The sequence below is a fragment of the Ptychodera flava genome, chromosome 10 (assembly GCF_041260155.1).
Source record: "Ptychodera flava strain L36383 chromosome 10, AS_Pfla_20210202, whole genome shotgun sequence".
NCBI classification, from domain to species: domain Eukaryota; kingdom Metazoa; phylum Hemichordata; class Enteropneusta; family Ptychoderidae; genus Ptychodera; species Ptychodera flava.
In genome coordinates this window covers 30,411,507-30,437,648 of record NC_091937.1, presented here as the reverse complement: position 1 = coordinate 30,437,648, position 26,142 = coordinate 30,411,507, and the positions used below count along the sequence as shown (strand labels likewise).

The window sequence follows — 26,142 nt, the reverse complement described above, 5'->3', positions numbered from 1 at the left end:
AATGGGAAATCAGTCTTGTTCAATACATTTTGAGTCTCCGTGATAACTATGTTTAAAACACCTAAAATGGCCACCAAATGACCAAATTTTAATGTGTAAAATTCACGTTTCTGTATTCGTAGGGGGACACCCTCTCCTAACCACCCGCAAGTAATTGCAATGGAGTAATTTCATTTCAGTATTCCACTACCTCCAGGCATATTTGTATTAAATTTGGTTTCTGCCACATGCTTCACCCTACATAGAACAAGTTCAACAGAGCTAGCTAGTTTTCTTACAGATTGAGACCTTGATGACTTCATATTTGTCTCTATCAGTAACTTTGCTGCATTAAAGATGCTTCTGGTTGTCCTCTAAATTCTGGTATCAAAGAAATTGAGAAATGGACAGCAGAAGTGTACAAGTAAGATTGTCTGAACACCGTAGTATACCAGTACATGTAGTACGCGAACAATGTTCCTCATATGCTAATATTCTTGTGCACGAACCAATCAGAGACTTGCTTGTAGAAACGATCTTAACTGTACATCCGGGTATTTTAATGACGTCCATACTCGGGATACCGAAAAATGGCAGCGAAACAGACATCGCAAAACTCAGACACAAGGGCAGAACTGGCTGAGTTAGTGAAACGGAGAGCAGAAATAGCGGTAAATATCAAGCTAAACTTCCAATGCTTGTACTACTAGAGTCAGAATACTATCAGAACGACCCACCGCTTGGTAATTTCGGCCTATTTCTATGTCATTGGTAATTTAATTTGGCTGATTTCCCGCGCAAACAGAATTTCACCGTTAGACTCGATGATGTCTCTTCACGGTCGTTGTTTCACGCATAACAACGTGTACAAGTAATGTTTTAAGGCAACCCACTCATGTCCCTGCCGAGGTTTCTACCTTAAACGTCGTTTTGTCGCAAAGACTAAATTTGAAACGCCCTGAAAATGGCGGATGCGCAGAACTCGCACAGCTCAGTGAACGGTCTGCGCAGTGTGTTGTCAAACAAGACTTTGTGGACGTCGCAAGGAAGTTTACAAGTGAACTATTCCTTGTAAACTCGCAATGCCGAATAAATTATTGTATACAAGTGAACATTAATTATTTTATACAACTGAACATATTCTAGGCACGCTTTATGCTAATGATTTGTCGAGGTGGTTTTCTGCCCCAAATTAGCATACGTAAAGAAGGGATGTGTAGCAATGAGAAACTTTCAGAAAGTAGATTTGATGACCTGTCCTAATTTTAAGTTCACAGGTCACATTTTTGTCGATGACACTGTCCAAGATAAGCATGAGACGTGTTGTTTTTGTGTTTGATAATGGTAATACAATAATAGCAATGCTATAAGTATTGTACCATCGCTAGAAAACTTTATTTTTTCATCAGACTACAAATTATCCACTTACATGTTGTCTATGAATTTCTGTTTGAATAATTCAGGAGACACTGGCAAACTTGGAGCGGCAGATTTATGCGTTTGAAGGCAGCTACCTGGAAGATACAGCATTGTACGGGAACATCATCAGAGGCTGGGATAGATACCTGACCAACAAGTGGGTTCCTGATTTTTATTTGCCATAAATGATCCAAGTAACAAAATTATTCACTGGCACATGATTATCAGTGTTTTCTTCAGGATGCAATTGTGCCAATCCCCACCTCTCTACTCAAAATCCCCCCCTCAAATAATCACAAAGGCATGACATGTCCCCCTTCTACATCAAAGTTTTTGATTAAATATCTTGGAGTCATTGAATGTCAAGCTAATGTTACATTTACCTGATATAAAATGTCAGAGGCCCAACTCTGCCAAAGAGAATAATAGGTTAGAGTCAAACTACTGTGCTGAAAGGGTAGAAAGGTAAAGTGCTGTACCCGTACACTTCATTCTCACCTCCAAAAAATATTTTTGCTTATGTTAATTTATTTTTATTTTCCTCTTGTCAGGAACACAAACAGCAAAGCTGACAAACGAAACAGAAAGTTCAAAGAAGCAGACAGACTGTTCTCAAAGTCATCAATCACATCACATGTGGTAAGTCAAACTGTGTTTCCTATGACGTTTTTAAGTCTGCCTTTGTTGTTCAAGTGATCCTTTATGCAGTCAATCCATACTGGACAAGTTCACTGAAGACAGATCATCATCTGCAGAAAATGGGATAGTTGTGATTTCAACATTCACAAATAAGCAATCTTCCAGTTACTTGCATTTCATAGCTTCAAAAGAATACAAATATTATATCTTGTCAAACTGAAATATTTACCTCTGTCAATGAGAAAATTTTAATTTAAATTGTGACTGATTTGCCATTACCTTGCAGGCCTGCAGTGGTCTAACAGATGCAATGCATGACAAAAGTAAGTATTTCTCTTGTCAAAACATCTTCCAGTCGATTCTTTATAAGCCATTTGAAAAAAGTAGCGTGTCTTTTTCTTTCAACCAATGTTTCAGCACACAAAAGGTTGACAGAGAATCATTACATGTAGATGCTCAACCTGTGAAGCATACAAGATTTTCTGATTGATCATAGCAACTTTAGTGTGCCCTTGAAATCTTGGCTACTCATTGCCGGTGACAACATCACTATTTCATAGAAAGGCATACCTTGCAGAGTTCTCCTCATGATGTTACCCCCTTTTGATACTGCAACATGCCATGCCAAAGTACAACTCCTGCAGTTGAACTTGGTTGTTGACACAGAATCCAGAGTATACACCCATGCAGTATTCAGGAGTTCAACACCCATTGAGGTAAAGTTAGAAATGCCTAGGATTTTGTATGGTCATTGCTACCAGAGCATATATAGAATCAAAAATTTCATCAACGGGAACTCTCTTTCCTTCTGTCCATCTGTTTCATGTTTTATAACATAATACCTTACACTTTCAGACCAAAGGGATCCTACCAGTCCCCTAACAGACACACCCATGTTAAATGGTCCATCCACATCACAGACGGCAGGGCAGCACGGGAGCTCTAATACAAGTCTTAGTCACACAGCCAACAGCAACGGCACCCTCCACGGCGGTTCACACGGGAGTACCCACATAGGAAAAGTACACAAGAGCTCGCATGGGCACAAAAAGAGGAAAAATAAAAGCAGACACCGGTGAGTATGAACTGGTGTGATGACAGCATGTTTGCCAGCGAGATAAGAATGTGGTCAAGCGAAAATAATGACAAACGGAAAGTGTGTCTTCTGCAAGAGTTTAATAATGTACCGTTTTAAAATTTAATAAAAACTTTTTGAGTTGGGATTTTCTCTGTACCTTCAAATAATGAACGCCTTTGACCCTTTGAGTGCCAAAATCTTTTGTTGCCTTTATACGATATACCCCAGTCAATTTTTTTTTTTCAGATTTCTACCAAGATTTTGATGAAGAACTTTAGCCAATGAAATGTGATATCCATTTAATCCAAAATTATCAAAAACATTACAGAAATATTCATAAAAATTGGTAAAATGTTGCACTGAAATTTTGGTAGGAAAAATGACAGCACTCAAAGGGTTAAATTGATCATATTGAAAAAATACCAGCATTTCAACTTCTATAAATTGATTGGCTGTGCCACAGTATCAGACATTGCAGCCAATACTAGTTGTAATGGTCTCTACTCCTCCAGAACTAATTTATGATTTTCCTGTTTCTTCCAGAATTGAAATAAAATCGAAAAAGTCGAAACTTCACGATGGCTATTGATGGATGTCATCAAAAACTGTGGAAGACCAAGGACCAATCAAGAAATTATTCATTTACTGTTTGACCTGTGTACGTGGTTGTAAGAAAATGGAATGTGTATGCAATATGTAATTCAGCAAACAGTGTATCGTGTTTGAAACAAAATGGGAGCTGAAAGAAGTCTCCTCTGAGAATGGCAGATCTTCTTTGTCAACCGTTGCTTGTGTGAAATAACTCTATCCCCAGACTCATGAAGTCATGAAACTTACTGTACAGAAAATCATGTCTTCTCTGAAGATTGACTCGACAAAGCTTTCTATTACATGCAGTGTATTGGCATGAGTGTGCGTGGTACTGCGGCTGTGAATTTAAATGATTCGTTAAGTGTAAGGTGGTTGACATCTAGGAAACAGAAGTACAACATGAACAAAATGTGATGCAAGAAAAATGTAGTATTTAAAATGTCAGTGAGAGAATGATACTCAGTAGTTTATTCTGATGCATGCTATTGTAGAAATTATAATGTGCAGAAAAATAATCCACTGCTCTGCAGTTTATAGAAAGTATCCGAATATTGCAGTCTGCAAAATCTTCTCATGTAAGTGGCCAGGCTCTGTATGCTGCAGTTCCCCAAATCTTGTCAATTTTGAGGTGAATCTGTGCAGGAGGGCCAGATTGGTGTATTAGATCTGGGAATATCACATTCTCGTGTTCTTTCAAAGTTAAGGTTCATACTCTCAAAAATCCCTGCCAGAGTTTGCATGTGTTCATAGAAACTTGTCAGAAGCAAAAAAAGAATGGAATTCTGTGTTATACTTGAAACTAAAAATTTTTTCTGCTTCAATAACATTCTTATAACATCATCATAAGATGTTACATATATAAGATACTTGTTTGTTACACCAGCCGTAAAGTTGTTTCCCATGTTGGTATTATTTTTTTTTTAACTTCTTTGTGTTATTCAGCACATATATTGTTCGTTCAACTAAACAAAAATTTTGAACTGCAATGGAATTTCGTGTCTAGGAATTTGTGGCAGATCTACTGTACACAATAATGTCTGAAGCATTCAATGTTGTGCAGAGTGTAGTACCCCTTTTCCGGCCGGAAAGTATCACTTCCCCATCAGCCAAGTCAGTAAAAAGCTGTATTGATCCAATTGATCCAAGCAACATGTTCTTGACCAGTGCAGTTTCAACCAACTTGATGGTGAAATATGAACTTTGCAGGAAAAGGGGTACAGGTGTTTTTCTCTAGCATCCCGCCTCATGCAGTTTTGTCGTCAACCTCTTACCAAATTCAGATTACAGTGTTTATATAACAAAGAATATTACACAAGTTCTACATATAGGGGACATCCCCGTCATGTTTTACAATAAAGAAAAATTACTATTCTTAGGTGCTAATTTCTATTAGTTAGAAAAGTAATTGATTGATTATTGTACTTTTAGATGCTATGTGGGATAATGTTGCGACACATACCCCTGCTGGTGTTGCCGTGCCAACCAGCTACGCTCATGTATTTTCATATCCCAAGATGATCCTTCTCATTAGAAATCACAGTCTCACTCACTCTGCTTAGACGTATCATAGCATACAAAATAGTACCACAATCTCTGGACTCTTGATGTTAGATACACAGTTTGCTATCCCAAGCACTGTCAAGATTCTCAACTTCACAGCTTCTTACACAATTTGACAAGACTTTCAAGAATTCATGCTCAGAAGAGAGACCTTGACACTGGACTGCCACTCCTTGTTGAAAATAAGACAGGTTTTTTTATTTTACACAGGTATTCTGAACTGTCAATAAAAATGAACTTTGTGTTACAAAGGCTCTTTGAATGAACTTAAATGTAAATGCATACATATTTATTTCCACGAATGTGCATCATGATTTTCAAAGAGATTACATCATAATCTAGTCACAAAGAAAAGTTGCCCCCCATCTCTCTCTCTCTCTGCCCCTCCCCCCTCTCTCTCTCCCCATCCCCACCCCGGACTATTACCACCAAGCTGAATATATAGAAATTTGGTTATTATAATAGTCCCAGGTTTGATGGCATGTAAATATCAAAACTGAGTATATTGCATTTTAAGGAATAAACTACAGACTGGGGGCTTAGGAAACTGACAAATTTCCTAGATCACAGTTGTGTATTATCTGTTCTGCTATCCTGGCATTGCCACACACTGTAGTGACGGAAACAAAGATGTCATGCATATGAAAGGAGCTTTTGTTTATGGATAGGGTATTTCAGTCAACAACTACACTATAAATACAATTCATAAAGCTACTAGAGGATTGTCAAAGCACAGCTTGTCAGTGCTCAACTTTGTGTTTGTAGCTTCACTTCGCTGCATGCAAGATGCAGCTCTTGTGCCCTGCAAGATTTGGATACTGACAGACAGACTCAGAATTTTTACATACTTTTTACAGATATCTGATATGCCAAGAATAAGGTTAATGCACTTGAGCATATCCATTGTGGTGGGCTGGAAAACGACTTTCCAAAATGACATGGTTTAAGTTCTTTTATACTGTTGGGTCAGTGCTATCAACATGGCACCTGTACTTCTGCCAGAGTAAAAAACCCTACTTGTAAGTAACCTCAGGTAAAATTTACTATTGCAAAACTGAAAAGTGCTACTGTTTGCAAATTGCAAGTTTTTGATGAAGTTTGAATGACATGCAGGGGACACTTGAATCCATACAGCAACAACAGCTCATTTTGGCATGGAAGCTAAAGACTTGACCCCAGCTATAACAAGTGGCATCCAACAGCGCCACCTAGTGGCAAAGCAATACGAAAATCAATTATGAATATAATCATGTGATCCAGATACCTGTCTTGTTTGGGATTGTCTTTTCAAGGCATCAAAGATTGTCTTTACAAGGCATATTTATATACTAAATGCCAAATCAGGGATGTTTTTCCAACATACAATAAGTTACTTTATATATTAGCCTCACTGATTATTTACTGGCAATGTGCAGCACCTCAGAAGGTTATATTTGATTGATAGATTGTCACTATTTACAGTCTGAAACAAGGGCTATTCCCTACCTGATTGGCTGTTTGGAAAAATTAAGAACAATGAGTTTCAGCCAACAAATTGCATAAAAGCTTTCAAGAAGCTGCACATTAGCCCTAACTTTACAAGAATTTGTACATCAATGCCAAGACAGCTTTCTGGTACTCTGAGAAGCCTGCATTAATCTTCAATCCATCAGCTTTCAGAAACTCACAGTAGCATGTACAGCTTCCGTTGAAATCTTTTATCACTGATTACTATACGGCATTGAAAATATCAAACTTGTCTGCATATGTAAATCTAATATTTGCAAAGAACTGCCCAATCCCAATCAATTCAGACTGGTTAGAAACCTTCACTCTAGGTTTCCATAGTTGAACCTTGCTATGTATAGAAGTTTCAGTCTGACCAAACTGCATTTGGACAGGAGTCGAAAGTGACAGTTTCACAATGTACTCAGCATATTTCATATACTCCTAAAATGGATGCTGGTATGTTTCTCAACACAGCTGAGCTGTTCCCGAAAATGCATATGGTTCGTCGTCTGTCATCATGTGGCACCATTATTGCGAGAGCTGCCTCTATTAGCTTTGCTGATAGATCAGCAACGTAATTTTCCCCCATCTTGTGTCCAACTGTATCTTACATCCAAGATATATAATCTGTGAGCAGTGTCTCTGTAAGATTAAACCATTTGTGTTTGCTGAAGCGTAATCCTGCATCTTGGCATCTGAAATGAAATTTACAGTGCAGATGATAACATTGCCGGAGGCAGATGACACAGAAAATCTTGTCTGCAGAGTATTGCAATAGCATTTCATCCTGGATTTCAAATGAACATTAGGTTGCAGTCAGATTTTACAAATGTTTTGGCTATTTTATATCTCTGTATTATTCAAACATGTATATTGTAAATAACATACATGTATGTATGTAGTCTTGAACCTCAAGATAACAGCTATTTATTCGACAATAAAACAATTTGGCAAAACATTGAAGGCAAGGGCAAACATAACACAGTATGTCAATTCAAAATCATTTAGTTACATTACATGTTTTTATCTCTCTGATTCCATGTTTTATATTCAAGGTATGTGAAAATTTCGGCATGGGAAAAAGTAAAGGTCATACATTTTCAAATATTAATGATTAAATGTGATTTTTTACACAGATTACATGTATTTGTAAAATTGTCCAGAAAGCTAGAAACACATGAACAGTGTCTTGATGCATTTCTATATATTAAATCAAGAAAGCCTGAGGAATATCTGAAATATCTGAATATCTGAAAACCACAGCTATGTTCCATGGCACAGTGACTCAGATTACATTTTGTATTTTGGTTTGCAGAAGAGCAAAAACAACCAAAATGATGCTATGTGACAGTGACTTTGTTTTATAATAATAGCATGAGTGATATCCACCTGTGGTGACACTTAGAATAATTCACAAATTCTGTTTTCGTGAACTGTCATTTGTTTTATTTGAACAATATGGATGAATTGATATTTACATTACCAACTCCTTAAAATTAATAGTTAAGAGTTTTGAAAAGATGAACATGTTGACAGCAGTTTTATGGAACATGATAAAATTTGAATTTTGTTGACACCTATTTCAGTCATGTTTGTTTGTTTGTCCGCTTGGTTGTTTTTCATTTTTCAAAATTTCAATAGTGTCTCAAGTCTCCAAACCGAAAGTATATCAAAATAATACTTATGCTTTTGTCACAACTAACTTTTGCAAATCATCGTTGCAGACAAATGCAATCCCACAGCTTGCTCTGGCAATTAATCCAATAGAAGTACAAATAATTTGATAGGTCACTCACCATCACTTAGCTTACAGGTAGCTTCCGTTTGACCAGTTTACGCTCTATTCTGGTGGTGTGAATCTTGGAACCAACGTAGAAGAACACAGGGAGACTGCAGAAGAAGACTGACAGTGCTATGATGAGGACCGGGTTTCTCACTGGCTCTCTGCAGTGAAACTCTTTACTCCAAAGGTACTGGGTGTAGTTCATCTGTGCACAAGTAGGCAATAGTCACAATAAGTTAATGTTTGCTCAAAAATACTGGCTGAAATACTGGCTGTTCTCTCTCTCTCTCTCTCTCTCTCTCTCTCTCTCTCTCTCCATACTCTCTCTACATATATATATAATATATATATATATATATATAATATATATATATATATATATATATATATATATATATATATATATATATATATATATATATATATATATGTAGAGAAAACTTGAATTGGATGTTCAAATTCAGGAGGATACAGTTGTGCAACAACAACTGATATATGTAGAGAAAACTTGAAACCAAGAATGGTTTGCTTTTTTCTGAAATTTTGTTTCAGACAGAAATAGTATTTTTCATATTTTTCCTACTCTGCCAGCCCATGTTACTGTGAATGCTTGCACAGTGTTAGGCTGTATGCACATACATAACACTGTCAACATCCTGTATGACTCCCTCTGCTTAAAAAAGACTGATAACTGATGTGCACATTGTTCTCATCTGGCCCCAAAAGCACACAGTCGACTTTTCTGGTTTTCTCTGATAAAAATCTCTCTTGCAGTTTTATTGAAATGACAGAAATTCACTCAAAACCAGAAGTTGATCTTTGCATTACACATGCTCTTCCATGGTGATAAAAATACACAATGTTCTCTGTTCTGGCTATTGATAAATGGCAAGCACTTGCAAAGATGGGGACATTTTGTGTTCCGTAGACTCAAAGTTTTACGTAACAGCAGATACAAAGTTGCACAACTGTATCCTTCCATATTTGAACATCCAATTAAAGGGAATTTTCTCTGAATTATTGTTCCCTGGTGATTGGTAGTTAGTTATACTTACCGCATCTACAACATCCATGCAGATTTCCTCTTGCAATCCCATATCCCTGAAGTACTCGGACAAGTTCTTATAGAGACCCTGGCACTCGTTACACACCGAGTCATTGACAGTTGAAAATACCAATGAGGATGGTACTGGCATGGTGAACAACTGAGGTACATATTCCTAAAAATGCAAATATTCTAATTACTATATTAATATCTTTTATTTTGCTTTGAAATGAAATTCCCCTTGATTTGTGCACTCACACACATTTTGCCAAAGGCTCCATATACGAATACAAACAATTTGAAACTTAGAATTTAATTCCAAGGTTATTTGTCAAAAAATATGCTCCGAAATTATTATGTTTAAAATTCAACAGTAAACTGAATAACAAGTTGATGTCTGAAGGTGCCAAAAATTGTACTCTTGTCAAGGTAAAATTATCAGCAACTGAGATGGTCTAATCATACCACCTGTTAGACATGCAAATTTCCTTTGTCATGAACACTCATAAAAATCATTATCTTTCTTTTGCCAACATAGCTGTTACTTATTCCCTTAGTTTCCTTGAAAATATTGTGCATGGCTGTCAAAAATATACCATATACACTATTGCTATCTCCTGAGCAGAAAAGGGGTTGATTTTCTCATTATTCACTGAGGGAAATACGGAAATTATGATTATCAAAGAAATGTTGTCAGAATTTTGAAATATGGACCAAGCTTTTCTGTGTACAGAAGAAATTGCTTCAATTCAATGAGTGATCACCATGTGTACTGATCCTGCAGAATTGTGGGTAGCTTCACTTATTGTGCAGTACGGTTAAACAACAAGCGATCACTGTGTCTACTTACATCTGAGTTGTTGGCAAAACATTTTGTGGTGTCATTGAGGATACTTTGGAAGTGGGTTGTTTCTTCTGAGATGGCGTCGTAGTTTATTGTACCATTGGATTTTTGAAAACAACCTTTGTGGAACAAAAACAAATATACAGCTATTAGGAATGTACACAGTTCAACAGTTTGATTGCATATGCACACCACTACACACTGATGGAGGATTCTACAGTATATATGTATGCAAACACAGAAAGATGCAGTAGTGTCAAACACAAGCAACATCCTCAAGTAAGTTACATCTAATCTTAAAGGGATATAGTCGTCGGAACTGCGCTCAAAGGTCGTATGGGACCCATACGACCCATGGCAACAATGTATCCAAGGCACAATGGTTATTGATGACAGTTAAAACATGTCTGTCATAATCTATCATCGTATAATTTAACTGTTGCAGCTTTGATGATGAGGTGCATCTTGATATCATTTACGAAATACATTGTTTGTAAACAAGAAACTCACACAGTCGCAGTTCCGAGGACTATATCCCTTTTAGTAGTAGAAAAGAAGACTATATGCCCTTATGTACATCAATTTGGTTTGACCAAAGAAATTAAACCCTTACATCTTGACCTCTATGGCAGGCTACAGCATGTCCATGCCCCCCCCCCCCCCCCCCCCCACACAAACCATAAAAAACAATGTCCACTAAAACTGACAAAGCAATCTATATTCCATTGGTACGTAATGGAAAAGAAATCTCGATCAGAAATTAGCAAAAAAATATTTGTTGATAGACGTAAGTTGAAACTTGCTTGTCTTGTAGATATGAAAGTAAGTTTATTGATATAATCACAAATTATGAAATTATCAACAATATGTTGATACATTCCATGCTTCCTCAATGCTTCACCCGCTTTATTGACTTACCATCACAATTTGCTGCTGACCATAAGCCGACTGCAAAATCATAGGTCTGTTGTACGATCACAATTCTATCTTGCTTCAAGAGTGCATTTCCACAGCTATGCTGTAGAATAAAATTGAGGAGAATTGGGTACACATACTGCAGTGTATTTAAATCATAGTCATACTCACCACGGTGGTGATGATACTGGCAGTAGTGGTGGCATGGCAGTAAGTGTGGTGGTTGTATAATACATGATTCGGCATGCCCACAATGGAAATCTAATAATCTACAGTCAGGACATTGTTTTGAAACTTCTCTGTACTTGCAACTGAAGTGTAGCCTACAGACTTGAAGGTGATGTATTGTCAATACAGGTAAATAAATCAATTTAAGAACCTGCCTTAGGAATATGGCTTTACAAACTGCTGTGATATTTCTATAATCACTACAAAATATATGTGACTGGCACTGGGTCATAAAAAGGTAGTGTCGAATATTAGCTGCAAAATTGTAGTGCTATGGTTAGGCAGACGGTGATTTTTGTTTTTTGCTACTTTGCTCACCAGTAGCGCTACAATGCCGATGGCCTTGTAGAGATCAAAATAAGTGCCAGGGTTAGCGGTAGGATTTTCAAATTAGTAGCCACACTTACTCAGTGTGGCTAATTTGTTCCTAATTTTATTAGCCACACAAAACTTTCATTAGCCACACATACTTAATGCTGGTAGAAACATATTGCTTTAGTCTTCAAGTTTTTGATGTGATACATTCATGAATGCATTCACACACACATATTAATATATATATATATATATATATATATATATATATATATATATATATATATATATATATATATATATATATATATATATATATATATATATGGTATATATACGGTATATATATAAATATATATATATATATATATATATATATATATATTTATATATATATCTGAGATACATTGATATGAGATTCACTGCAAAGGCTACACAGACAGTAGACATGATCTTTAAGTAAAATAAACATTTGTAAAAACACATTCAGAGACACACAAGACCTTATAAACATTTTTCAAGAACAGTCAAATCATCATTATGTGATTTGGGAAAATTGTTTGAACTCAGACCAAAATAAAAATGAAAAAGAGTAAAATATTGATGAACATGTTACATCCTCATCTATATATACTCTTTTGTTGTTGATTTTGCAAAACCTGGATTGCACTTTATGATCAAGATCCCCAATTGGGATAGGATTTCAATAAAGGCTTACTTCACTTTACTTTACATGCCTACCCTAGTTAAACCCCGATACAGAAAGGTGATGAGCGTATAATAGATCATTACAGTTAGTAAAATTACTTTTCCGATCAGAAAAACTGTTAAAAAGGTGTTACAACAATGAGACATTGAAGTTCTAGCGACAGCATTGTTAGGAAAATGGCACGTTTTGCCAGTACCTGCATGAATCTGTGTCCCTCCGTACCCCCGTTACCTAAATAGAATAGTCCCACTCCGCACATCCGCTATTGTTATTCTCACTCAAGGCCACAATGCGACGTCGGCTTTCCTTCTCTAAATATGTAATTTCATTTGTTTGACGCTATTATCCTTTCATCAGTGAAGAGTTTTTACCGGTGACTATTACAACTTTCACTGCTATGTCGTTGCTTTCACAAGATGTAGACCATTTGATATTGCAATGTCGACTTGCTTTTATGTGCAGTCAATGCACATGCCATGCCATAGTTTACGGTTCACACTATGCTGTTGATCGACAGTATACACAACGTTTTTGTTTCACGTTTACTTTTTATAAGTTATGATATGGAAATTTCACTAAAAATGTCGCTGATCCAGGGATTGTGTAATCAGTTTGATTTGATACTGCTATATGAAATACTTTGTCAATAAAGCTCAGAATCGTCGGTGAGTTTTGCTGCTTTTGGCTATGGTTGTCTATCTCAGTATCAACGTGATCGGCTTTTGGCTATGGTTGTCTATCTCAGTATCAACGTGATCGGAATGCCAGTTCATGGAGATCGATCGAGATCGCGAGAATGTAAATGTAACTGTTTTCTGTATTTTGTCTTCCTTTACAATTTCAAGTAAGTGCTTTAAATAAAGAGTTTTTTATGTTGTCTTTAGCATATCAGTGGAAAAGCATTAAGGTGGTTGGAAAGGCTATTTTTGCACCAATTCTTTTCTCAGAGTTAATGTCAAGTTTCAAGTGTTAGAATCAAGATATTTAGTTCAAATTTTCAGGATAACTCCCTTAGTTAATATTATCTCCAAAGAATATAAAAATTGTATATTTGCAGCCATGATTTTGAAATATGACACCAGTAAATATTAAAATTTAATTTTTCATATTTTTTTTACATATTTGAATTTAATAGTAATTTGATAGTATTAATATTACCAAATTAGTTATAGATATGTTGACACTATTTATTGTAAGATTTGTACGGCAGGATTTGTAAATAAAATTTGTTTTTATGATTTTATATGGGTTTATATATCAAAATATTATTAAAAATTCTTTAAAATTTCAAAATGTGATTTTTCAAAAAGTACTTCAAATACAGGAAAATTGTGCCGTACAAATCTTATCTGTAACCTTGTTAATAGGCTGTAAAAATTCCATGTCCATATCTCATTTCAAAATTGGATTAAATTGGTATACAATTATGTAGGAAAACTGTTATTCTGTCAAAAATGTTGAAAACAAGCCATATTTGCACCGCTCTTTTGAAGTCATACAGCAGGTTTTTTTTGGTTAATCTCACTGTTGACACCTCTTTGACACTCAAAGAATCTAAAAATGCATTTACAATAGCAGTCACTCACTCTGAATGCCAGCACCACCTTGTCAAACTTTCCTGAAAAACAGCAAATAATGACTTTCCCTTTTCAAACATTTTATTAACAGCTAGGGGACCTCTACCATAGTTAATACACTAAGGACTCCCCAACTTCTTCTTATTTGGTCAGTTTTTCAGAAGTTTTAACAGGCTATAACTCTGCAATGCCTTTGTGCCCAAATGTCTAGTTTTTTTTATTCCACAGAGAATGTTGACTACTTTTATATTTTAATAGTTTTGTTGAAATTTATAACTGACGCTCTAGCCTTTCCAACCACCTTAAGATTTGGACTGTTTAGTTTTATCATCAACTGTCGCCACGCTTTTGAGATCGTGGCGATTGCCGATGGGTTTTTGTTCGCCACAAACAAGTTTTAGTCGCATTTTGCGACTGTGGCGACCTCTACCGCGAACCCTGAGTGCATCCCACTGGACAAGGCGTGTTGATGTGAAATTCTACATATTTACTGCATTTGGTCGTACCGAATTATCACTACTGAAGACTAAACACTATACTACACTAACCTTGTCGTTTATGGGGTTTGGAATTTGTTCAAACACGTCGATCGCGTTCCATAAACATTGAGCATGGGGCATCCGTGTTTCTTGGAGCCGTCATTACCAGAAGTTGGTAATGGCGGCTGCCAGAAACGTTTTCGGAACGCGATCACCGTAGCGCAACAATTTTGCAGCTATATCAAACATCTATGCATAGAATTGTGCAATACAATTTTTTCTGTACTTATATCCCTTATAAATATTTGGCTATGATAGTTTGTTTTTTGGGGGGAAGGGGACTTGACAAATTTTCTTCATATAGATGGGTTGCGAAAATTTTTTGAGGGTATCGAAGATGGCCTGAAAAAATAAGCCCCCCACCCCTCTAAAGTATTTGTGAATGTTGCCTAGGTTGAACAATGGGATATTGGTGATAAAAATTTCATCATTTTTATACTCAGGTTGCATGACCCTGTCAAACTATCCTTAAGGCCACCACTTACATTAAGTATGTCTTCATAGTACTGTTTCAGTGACACGTATTGATGTACACAGTCTTCACAGAACCTGAAGGGTCTTGAATGGACCACTGCACAGCTTGTGAAATGGGACGCTGCTCGCCCAAACTCCTTGAGGATAAGTAAACATACGCTTGCAGGAGGGATGAAGGTGGCGGGAGGAATTGATGTTGTTGTCCTGTTAACAGTAGGTGCCGCAGTGACAAGAGGGTCGATCGTAGAAAACTTTCCACCGTCGTAAAAGTGTTGTGGTGAAGTCACCATCACATGATCGCTGTCGTCTGCAACTCGGGTGATCTCGACGCCCAACACATTCCCACCAGGGTTTAAGACTACGTTACCTCGTTCGCCTGGACCATTTTCAGGCATATTTTTCTCTAAACGTTCCGCCTGACCACCGACAACAAAAGTAGCGGCTAATACAAAGAGCAAGCAGTACATTATGCGACAGTTTCCTCGACAGGTACAGGTCTGTGCAAGGTGTTCTTCGTCCGCCATACTTTTTGTTTGTTCGTTGGGACAGTTCTCCAATGGATTGAACTTCATATCTTTGCAACTTCGTAGGTTATGAAGAATACTTCACTCACGAAGCTGAAATAATGGGTTTCTAATATGCCTGAATCCGATTTATCTCATCCCGGAGGTTAAAATCTACCCTGTGTCGCCATATCTGAGTGAAGAGAAGATCTGCACCCATAATAGGAAAGAGGTCGTGACCTCTCAAACGGACGAACGGGTCACGCAGTAAAAACACGAGGATCGAAGAAAGCGGATCGAAGCGTGAACCAGCGCAATGGAAAAGCTTCGGCTCTCAAAGTGTGCGGTCTATTTATTTTATAGGTAAGGCTTCGAAAAACACGCTAAATCACACTGCTTCGTTAGTGTAATGGTATCAATGGGGTCCAGACACTTCGCACCAAAACCAGTTCGCCCCACACAACTTCGTCCCAAAACCATTTCGCACCAAAACCACCTCGTCCCAAGTACTACCTCGTCCTACGCCACTTCGCCCCAAGTACCACCTCGTACTAAAACCACTTCGCCTAAAGTAAAGTACCGTCAACTCGTCCTAAAACAACGATGTCACGACGTATCATAACGTTGTTTTTACCTGCAACTTGGAAACATGAATGCGTCAGGACATTTTGCCTTATTGTTGCATGAAACCATGGCATAACACACGCAAACTACTCAGTGCTACGACTCAGGTGCCGCGCGGAATTGCACGATGTCATATTCTCGAAATGTGTACAATTTCAAGATTTCAGTCCTGGGATGATAGAAAGGTGATGAAAACTTCAATGGTAGTGGTTGGTTATTTTCAGCTTTATCGGTTGGCGGTAAGTTTGGGGCAAAATGGCATTGTTTTGGGGGCGAAATGGTGTGGGGCAACGTGACTTTCGGGGCGAAGTGGTTTTGGTACGAGGTTGTTTTGGTGCGAAGTGGTTTTGGTGCGAAATGGCATGGGACGAGATGGTATGGTGCGAAGTGGTTTTGGTGCGAAGTGTCTGGGAACCGTATCAATAATACAACGGCTAGTATGAAGTCAACAGTGGCGAACGCACAGGCGTTTTGCGTCCGACCTGGTACCTCCATGGTCTGACCATGGAGGTAGAGAATGTATGATCTTGAAACAGTGTTTGTATCAAGTGAAATCATACAAAAACAGCAAAAGTAGGCCACTTTTGAAATTTCCACTGAGAACCACTGAGACCCTGAATGACCACACTGCACTGGGTACAGAAAAGCTTGTACGACGTTATAGATGACAAAAGAGAACAAAACTCAAGATCTCCAAAATGTAGAGGCTGCCAGTACGGCGCACTGTTTAAAAAAGTTGCAAAAGAACGACAATCAATAACATCGCATAAACAAGGAAGACGTTTTGAAACCAACTTGGAGTTACAAAAGGTCTGTTAAATCATGCAGGAAGTAGCTGCAAAATTGTAGCTCTACGGTAAGGCGGTCGGTGAGTTTTGGTTTTTGCGACCTCGCTCACTGGTGAGCGAGGTCGCAAAAACCAAAACTCACCGACCGCCTCACCGTAGAGCTACAATTTTGCAGCTATGCAGGAAGTTATCTGTTTGAAAGTGGAAAATGATGAAATTTATGAACATTGAGTGTAAAATCCATGTTCAATCAGTAGGAATCACTCTTTTTTTTTTCAGGTCCAAGTTTTTTACCCAGATCAGAACTCTCCAGACATCGCAGGTTTTCCTGTCACAAACAGACGATGGTAACCAAGACGACAGCAGCCCTGGTTCAGAAAGCCTTGAATCTCTCCTTGGAGGAATGAAAATCACAAAATCAGAATCAAATGACGCAAAACAGAGATTTTTGAACTTTCAGCGAAGCCGCCGAGGAAGGGAGACTAAAGACAGGGCCATAAGCAGAAGTTTCCAAGAAACCCTCCAAACAGCAGAGCTTGAAAAAAGTGGGGAGAGTAGACTGTAAGTTAGGTTTGAAACTGATAATAAAAACTATTACACTCCTACATAACCCATCTATTTCTACTTGCCCCTGTATAATTCCTATTTTGCCATAGAAAACCATAGGGCTGCGCCAAACTTTGGCATTGAAAGAGTTTAACCCTTTCACCACGGTGGTTTGGCCCAAACCCATTGTTATCAATGGTGCTTTTGGACCTGTACACAGGGCATCATTGGGGTAAATAAGTTCAACAAACTTGAAATAGAAAAAGTAGATGTAAAGTCTGGGGATTGTAGCTTTGATCATTTGGCTTGGATTTCCTAAATAAATGTTATTTACTTCAGGAGCAAAGTGTACCAACCTTTTCACACCTGACTTTCTAAACATACCTGAATTCCCTGGTATATTGGGGTCCAGGTCAGAAAAGAATATTCTTTAGTGAGCATTGATTATCAGTGGAGAATATTCACTGAGTGGACCTAAATCTTAACCTCATGTATAAAGTGTCGGTATTTGCATGACACATTACAGTATATCACTGATGTGATTCCAGCTTGCAAAGTAAATTCATGAGGTTTGAAAACTGAATATTGAATAAGCTACTATATTATTAGACTGAAAGATCCGTTGTTTGAGGATGCTTCCTACGGTCCCCTCCTTTTACATAAGATGGGGGACCGTAGAGAGCCCTCTCAGCTCTTCCAGTCTACAATATTCTATGCAGAAAGATTTAGAGTCGCATTTCAATAGTAATAACATGCATCATTCACATGCAGGTGTGTTGAAAACCAGAATACTGAGTGAAGGGTCTCACAAAACTTTCAAAAGTACCGTAATACAAGAATGCTAGATTGTGATATTATACATTCAGTGCAAAGATTAGTTGGCAGCAAATTAATCAGTTTCAGTCGTAAATATTGCAAGCAAAGCTGTAACTACATGGTAACTTATCGCGTACTACACAGATACTCAGAGTGCCATCCTAGCAGAAACAGTAAAGTTTGTTTTACTATAGACTTTGATTGAGGGTAGCATTTGGAGAAGATAGGAACAAAATTGTTTTTGTGTCCATTTCTTCATGATAACATACACAATGGATTGCAGTGCCACTTAACTAACTCACTGACAAAGTAGAGGGGGAAATGTGACACTGATTTGAAATCTGGTACTTACTACATGATACATAAATGTTGGTCAAGAGGATGACCTATTGCAATTTGAAATCTTGGCAAACAAAAACAAGTTTGTGTGAAGAAATAAACATAAAACTTCAATTCAGGAATGTTAGAATACACATAAGCAATGCACTTGGCTTGAAATTCTTGGGCATGTAAGATAATTTTGCTGCTGTTCCAATGATTGAGTGTAGCCACAGAGTATTTACAGTATGGTAAGCCCGGGTCTTTTCTCATACATGCAGTGATTTCATGTCAAAGCTGAGAGCAAAACGGAAGTCATCCCAACAGCAGAGGAGAGCTGCCACCCAGGAAATGCCAGGGGATGGAAAAATTGAGAGACAATTTGATGGATTGGACGATGCTGCTTTTGCACAGACTGGAGAAGGCATTGTCTTTGAAAGATATCCAGAGGAAGGTGATGATCAGAACAGAATGGGTGGAAGAAGAGACAGGCACAAACGCGCAAGTCTTCAAGAAACGTTCCAGAGAGCTCAGCTTGAAAAAATTGATAAAAATGAACTGTATGTAGAACCCATCAGAAAAAATTCAACAATTAGCACCACACTCTATCCACACAAAATGTACAGAAATGTTCAATTCACATGCTTGTGTATTTAAGCAATAAACCACATCCAGTGACAGTATACCACGAGATTTTGACCAGTTCACAACATATGCTTGAGTGCATATATGGATTGAACTAGTGGTATATCCATTGCTGAAGGGGTCTATTGCTGTTTTATCATACTGTTAAACTGAAATTCCAGCATGATAGTCAAATGAGAATTTTTGTAGCTGAGAGCTGGTACCTGTTCCAACCATGCTATATTGCGAACACAGCACGGTTATTTTCACAATCAGATCGCAGTATTTGCGCTCGCAATATACCAGTATAATATAATAGATATTTTAGTACTGAAATAGATAACATCATTTTACGTGAGTTCAAGTGATGCTAATCTATAGAAGGTTGCACCGTTTGCGTTCATGTTTCATTGGATCATGATGAGTGCATCACATAGAACAAAAAAAGCAATTTAAATTGAAAACCCAAGTTCAGCAATGCCAAGGTCCTGTATACATGTATATGCATCTTGTCAACAGCCCTGAGTTGAGAATAGAACCCGAGTTGTTGGAGGCTGCCAAGTCCGTCGCCGAGTCGTTGCCTGGTGACGTCAAGGAGACAGAGTCAGATCTGTTGAAACAGTTGCGTAGTCATGATGAAGCTACGGCTGCTGGGAAGAAGGGAGAAGCGGCAGATTTCAGGTGAATGAGCATTTCAATCCAACAGTCTTTCAAATGAAATTTTGAACAACAGCTGGTAATGTGTTGCTGTCAGTGTTGTGTAGAACAGTATACCTCTGACACTTACTTATAGAAAGCTATCAAGATCATTGTACACATCGATGTACGTACGTATTGTTGATACATGTACGGTTTGTGAAATGTGTACATAATGTATATATGTCTATTTTTGCATGCTTTGACTAACCACCCACTATGATCACTCTAGTGTTGGCGAAAAAATTTACAGTAGCTTCATGCAGTGTTAGAAAAATCAGCCATGAAAGATTTTCATACACTGTGATCTTATCTGTTGCACTGAACAGAAGTTGGGTTTAATAGCTGGAATCCACCCACACACACACACATACAGATAAACAGGATGTTTACAATCAGGAGGCGCATAGTGTAAAATGGATCATTTGGTATTTGGCAAAGATGAGAAAAACGTTTTTTTCTTCTTCATAAATGAAAATTTTGGAATATACATACATAATTTGTTATATATTTTTATGAGGTTTTCTCGTAATATTATTCTTATGTTTCTATTGTCTACAGTAATCTAATGTCAGGTCTGAAAGTGAAACAGCAACCGAGCAAGAAACACAAAGAGGGAATGAGCACAGCGCTGGGTTATGACAACCGCTACGAGGACAGCATACTGGTGGATTCAGGATTGCCCGGCGATGGCTTGTCCAGAGAGGTGGGGTCAAAGGGCAGAGAGGCTCCGTATAGAAGACAGAGGAGGTGAGTTGCGTAGACAGTGAAGTTGAATATTTGCATCTGCTTTTGTTATAGTACTGATGATGACAAAATATAGGTCATTTCCGAAAGTCCTATGAAAACTTCTTGACGAGCATTTTATTTTTGCATAACTGAACTGTGATGTCGTCAGGAATCAATTCTATTGTATCAAAATGAATCATATTTTATAACTTGATGTATTGTACAGTCACTACAAGTCTGTTTGCAGACTATCTTTTGAACTCTTATGCACACATGACAGTGGGAAGTAAAAGAGACACATGGTCTGTAATCCTTGAAAAGTGCTGGAACATGAAACTGAGTAATGGAAAAATCGTGGGAAAGTGATAATCCACCCACAGTTTCCAAAAAAGACAAGATGATCAGTTGTGATATCATAGAAAAAGATGTGTAAAATGATATATAAATATGATATATTGTAAGTAAGGATATCAGAGAAATGGTATTTTGGCCCTTAAAAAACCTTGAAATTGCTGAAAAGATACTGGAATTTCAAGTGTCTGTGAATATATTGACCCTGGAAATAATTTCATTGATATGCTATTAAATAATTTCAGGTTTTTCTCATTAATTCTTTTTTTTTTTAATTTTCTTCTGTAGGCGGTCATTGTTTGATAGACACAGGTTATTTATATTCTCTCCCAAGTCTGAAAGTGAACAAGAATCTAAACTCGTAGCAGGTGAGTGTGTTTTCCATGGTAGTTGTTTGGACAGAAACTGAAAAATTAGGACATTTCTACTTTATATATATACCGCAAGATGGTGTACGAATTGTAAAATGGTTAGACAAAGGAAATTTTGGGCACACACACCTTTGGTTGGGAACTATAATGGATTTCCTAAGGAGCTCTAAATAATTTATAATGTGTGAGTGGACTCCCTAGGTTACTAACAATTCAAACAAAATTTCTTTTTATCCACTAATCTTCGGTCTTGGCAATTTTCTCCCAATTTTCTCTCCATGTCTAATGCCAGCACAGTGATAGGCAAAGACAAAGTTTAGCAAATTGATCACTTCAGGCCGGCCATTTGATCTTTGTCTGTCCGGCAATGTTGCAAAGACTGAAATTTTTGTCCCAGCTTTAATATAGCCTGTAGTCTTACAGTTGATGAAAAAATTTGTAGGGACTGGGTCATCTTGAACTTTTTCTCATGTTTACAAAGTGAAATTAAAAAGAAATAAATCTATAGACATTTGGATGTTAAATGGTTTCATTCCAACTTTACGATTGCCTAAGTTTATTTTATTTGATTAAAACCAATAGGTTAGGTTTTTGGAACATTATCATGCAAAGATTTATTTTGTTTTTACCTCATTTTTTTCTGTTTGTTTATTTTATTATTTATTTATTTATTTATTTATTTATTTGCTTCAAGCTTCCATGGAAATGAAAACAAAGCCACCCAGTATCTGGGAGATAGAACACCAGAAAGATCTGGAATCCCTTGTCGCCATCCAACCAAGGAACGGATTTGAAGAAATGATAGAGTGGACAAAGGAAGGCAAACTATGGAAATATCCCATAGACAATGAACAAGGTATGATAAATCCATTCACACCGATTTTGAAGAATAATTATTTGAAATCATTTCAGTTGGGGATTGAAAACCCTTTGGCCATAATGGTTTGGCCCAAACCCACTGTTATCAATGGTGAGTGTGTACCTGTTTACCGAGAATTGGGGTGGACAGGTTGGAGGGCAAATGTGAATTGAGTGTGCCCTACGAATAAATACTTCATTCTTGTTAGCTAGCTGATAACCACTAACAAATCCCGCAGTTGTAACTTTTAGCTTCTGTCAAAGGAATTGAGGAGTTTTCTGGATAGAAATTTTTTTTTTCTTTTTAACCTTTGAAATAATACATAGAGTGTTTCCTGTGTGTTGGTTCATCATTATTATGGCGATCATTTCCAAAATTTATGTGAAGCTTTTTATAATAGCATAATTCCTTTGCTTTTTATCAGAATGCGTAGAAATAAAAATGCTATGAAAGAATTTTTTGAATGAATATATTTACTGCATGTTTTTGATCATATGTTCAAATATTTGTAGTTTCATTCCCAGTATCTTGACAACTTCCTCCCCGATTAGGGAAGATAGCGCCTCGGGGACAGATATTCGGACTCTCAAACTTTTACAATTCTTTTCTGATCTACCAATTGTGGGGGCTCATTTTGAAGCTCTTGGAGAAAGAAAAACTTTCACCAGCTTAGTTTTTCGAAATTCGAATATTTTATTTTTCCTCCATAGAGTTAACACAGGGATGGCGGCCATTTGAATTTCAAATATCGGTAAATCTTCGGCAATTTGTTTCTGTAGTACTAAAATTTGCACGGTGACCCCTGATTTTTAGCTACTATAGACTATAATCTATAGAAGCTATTGGGATGGGTATCCGTCCGGCGTCCGTCGTCAGTCTGTATGTATGTATGTATGTATGTATGTATGTATGTCCGTTTGTGAGGCGTCCGTCCACTCAAATATCTTGAGAACCGCAGTACTCACTGATTTGATATTTGTTGTGTAGATGAAAAATATGATTTTGAGAAAGTATTTTTTTTTTTTTTTTGATATTGTTGAAAATAGGCAAATTAATGCCAAAAAAGGTGTTTTTGGTAAAAAATCTTCTTCATAACCGCTGGTCAAACGGCTTTGTTATTTGGTATACAGGTCCCTAGGGATAACCCAACTTAGATTTGTTCAAATTGTGATGAAATATGCAAATGTGTATTTTTAAGGCATTTTTTTGTCATTTTTGGTCAAAGTTTGACTTACATTGTATGTAATTCTTGTACTGTAAAAACCCTATCAATTCACCCAGAAAAAAATAATTAATATGTTTTTAAATAATTGAATTAATTAGGAAATCATCAAAGCCAAAATAATTTTAGTGTGGAATTATCAGAAAGTTAAATTTTTTTGACAGTTCATAGTGAATTGAGGAGTAAAACATGTAAAGGCAACTTTCCTGAATCCCAACTTTGATATATTCTGAACCACCATTTATGTTATCTAAAAGAAATTGCTCATAATAGTTTGTCATGATAGGATGGTTAAACAAATAGAGATAGAGAAAGTTCTAATTTCCATACATGGTTGACTTGGTAAGGATAAAATAAGATTACTTTTGGAGCAAAAAATAGAGTGGTCAATTAAAAGAGTGGTCAAAGTGATAGGGTTTTTATGGTAAAGCTGGGCTGTAAGATTCCTCATGTGCTATTTATAGCAATTATGCAATCTGTGTAAACAGTGCAATGAAAGTGTAACATGATTCCTTATAATGCTTTTGATGACCTTGAACTTCTTAAGTTTCAAACATTTGTCTCTTTAGTGTGCTTTCTCTGAGTACGTACAGTCTCAACTTATTCAACAGAACTTACTTACAATGTTAATTTGAAAGTTAAAATGTGCTTGGTTAATAGGATGAAACTACTGATATTAAAAGATAACCAGCTCAAGATTCTTTATAACCTGACAGATATGCTGTTTTTTTATGACGTAAGCTCTTGGAGAAAGAAAAACTTTCACCAGCTTAGTTTTTCGAAATTCGAATATTTTATTTTTCCTCCATAGAGTTAACACAGGGATGGCGGCCATTTTGAATTTCAAATATCGGTAAATCTTCGGCAATTTGTTTCTGTAGTACTAAAATTTGCACGGTGACCCCTGATTTTTATTCTTGACTTGGAAAGAGAATGGTTGAAAGATTCCTTAAGGAAAGTTTCAGCAAAAGTTAAAGTTTTTCACTTTCGAGGCGCATACGACCTTAACTTGATTTGAATGAAAAGCCAATTATCAATAAGTTTGATATGCCCAGAATCTGGCATATCAACGTAATCTGTAGATACCAGCATTGTTAGCAGTGTGAGGTAAATTCAGGTATGGAGATTTGTCAGTAATGACAGCGCTCACAAAAACTACCAAGGCAGTAATGAAAAAATACCAAGGCAGTAATGACGAGCTTAAGTCTAACTATTTATACGAATTCCATTAGTTGACAAAGCAGTTAATACACTGAACACAAATGCGAGGAAACTGTAGCAAAACCCACTGTTACCAAAGCGCTACTGGTGAAAACCTTGAAAAAATTTGTCATGCTAAAATTCTTCCGTGATTCATTACATATTAATACTGACTAAACCCAGAATTCGAAAGAATGGTGTCACACACACACCACATAGAAATACATGTATTTCCATGTATGGATTTCGTTCATACCACCGTCACAAGACCTCTTTGAAATTATGTGTCCACAGAACACTGCACATACATTTCATTCAGGGTTAGACCCGGTTACCTATCACAATTTTCTTCCGTTTTTTTTAGGTTTGGAAGAAGAACAGCATGTGGGATTTCATGAGCATGTCTTCCTCGACCACCATCTGGAAAAATTTCCCAAGAAAGGTCCTGTCCGGCACTTCATGGAGTTGGTGATCACTGGCCTCAGCAAGAACCCTTACATCACGGTGCAGCAGAAAAAAGACCACATCGACTGGTTCCAGCAGTATTTCAAGGAAAAAGAGGACGTCTTGCGAGAGGCCGGAGCACTTCCGCAGGATGACAGAAAACAACTGGAAAACTGAAAACAAAAAACACTTTAAATCCTAACCAGGATTGATGTTTTCCTGGAGGAAATTCATTTTGAATAAACATGTCAACGTGTCCGTGGAAGATGAAGACTATTTCCGCATGGCTGATACTGTACAGCAAACGATATCAAATTTTATGATCGTGGTTTGAAAAGTCATGTTGGGGTATGGTTTTGCACAGAGGTATTCGATTCTCCTTGATTGGAAAAAACTACATACATGAATGCATTTTGTCTTTGGATCATTTTAATTATGCCAACCTGTAGTGTGGATGGAGGACAGTCTTGTCAGATAAATTGCAATAAAAGCAGCATGTTGGTTGTCAGAAAAATGTATTTCAAACTGTGGTGTAGAGAATTAATTTTCATTTGTTCACTCAGTGTACGTTAAAAAATGGAATGCTTGAAGGTAGTATGCACCTCAAAACTGAAAGAATTAACCCTTTGAGCGCCAAGTCAATTTTTGTTGCCTATATCAAAATATACACTAGTCAATTTTTTTCCAATTTTTGCTAAAATTTTGATAAAAATCTCAAGCCAATAAAATGTGATGTTCATTTGGTCCAAAATTGTCAAAAAATAACAGAAAAATTCACAAAATTGGTAGATTGTTGCACACTATTATTTTGGTGGGAAAAATTGCAGCGCTCAAAGGGTTAAACCTTTTCTCCAATTTTCGTCACGAA

The 26,142-nt window shown here is 37.0% G+C and overlaps 3 protein-coding genes across 3 annotated transcripts; 2 read left to right on the top strand and 1 right to left on the bottom strand.

Annotated features, from left to right (window-relative positions):
- Positions 1–495: 495 nt before the first annotated feature.
- LOC139142482 (chromatin modification-related protein MEAF6-like) lies at positions 496–5,532 on the top strand. The gene is made up of 6 exons (XM_070712421.1): positions 496–650; positions 1,443–1,555; positions 1,950–2,037; positions 2,324–2,360; positions 2,893–3,112; positions 3,659–5,532. Exons 1-6 carry the CDS (start codon positions 570–572, stop codon positions 3,702–3,704), a joined length of 585 nt encoding a protein of 194 aa, XP_070568522.1. The 5' UTR covers positions 496–569; the 3' UTR covers positions 3,705–5,532.
- Positions 5,437–15,921, bottom strand: LOC139142481 (osteopetrosis-associated transmembrane protein 1-like). The gene is made up of 6 exons (XM_070712420.1): positions 15,195–15,921; positions 11,345–11,444; positions 10,433–10,545; positions 9,593–9,757; positions 8,551–8,742; positions 5,437–7,449 (listed from the first exon to the last, which is right to left on the bottom strand). The coding sequence occupies exons 1-5, from the start codon at positions 15,753–15,755 to the stop codon at positions 8,557–8,559; spliced, it is 1,125 nt and encodes a 374-aa protein (XP_070568521.1). The 5' UTR covers positions 15,756–15,921; the 3' UTR covers positions 5,437–7,449; positions 8,551–8,556.
- On the top strand, positions 15,901–25,792 carry LOC139142480 (small ribosomal subunit protein mS31-like). Its single transcript, XM_070712419.1, has 8 exons — positions 15,901–16,049; positions 17,378–17,659; positions 19,060–19,338; positions 19,922–20,083; positions 20,660–20,848; positions 21,467–21,546; positions 22,244–22,405; positions 25,195–25,792. The coding sequence occupies exons 1-8, from the start codon at positions 16,003–16,005 to the stop codon at positions 25,449–25,451; spliced, it is 1,458 nt and encodes a 485-aa protein (XP_070568520.1). The 5' UTR covers positions 15,901–16,002; the 3' UTR covers positions 25,452–25,792.
- Positions 25,793–26,142: the final 350 nt, after the last annotated feature.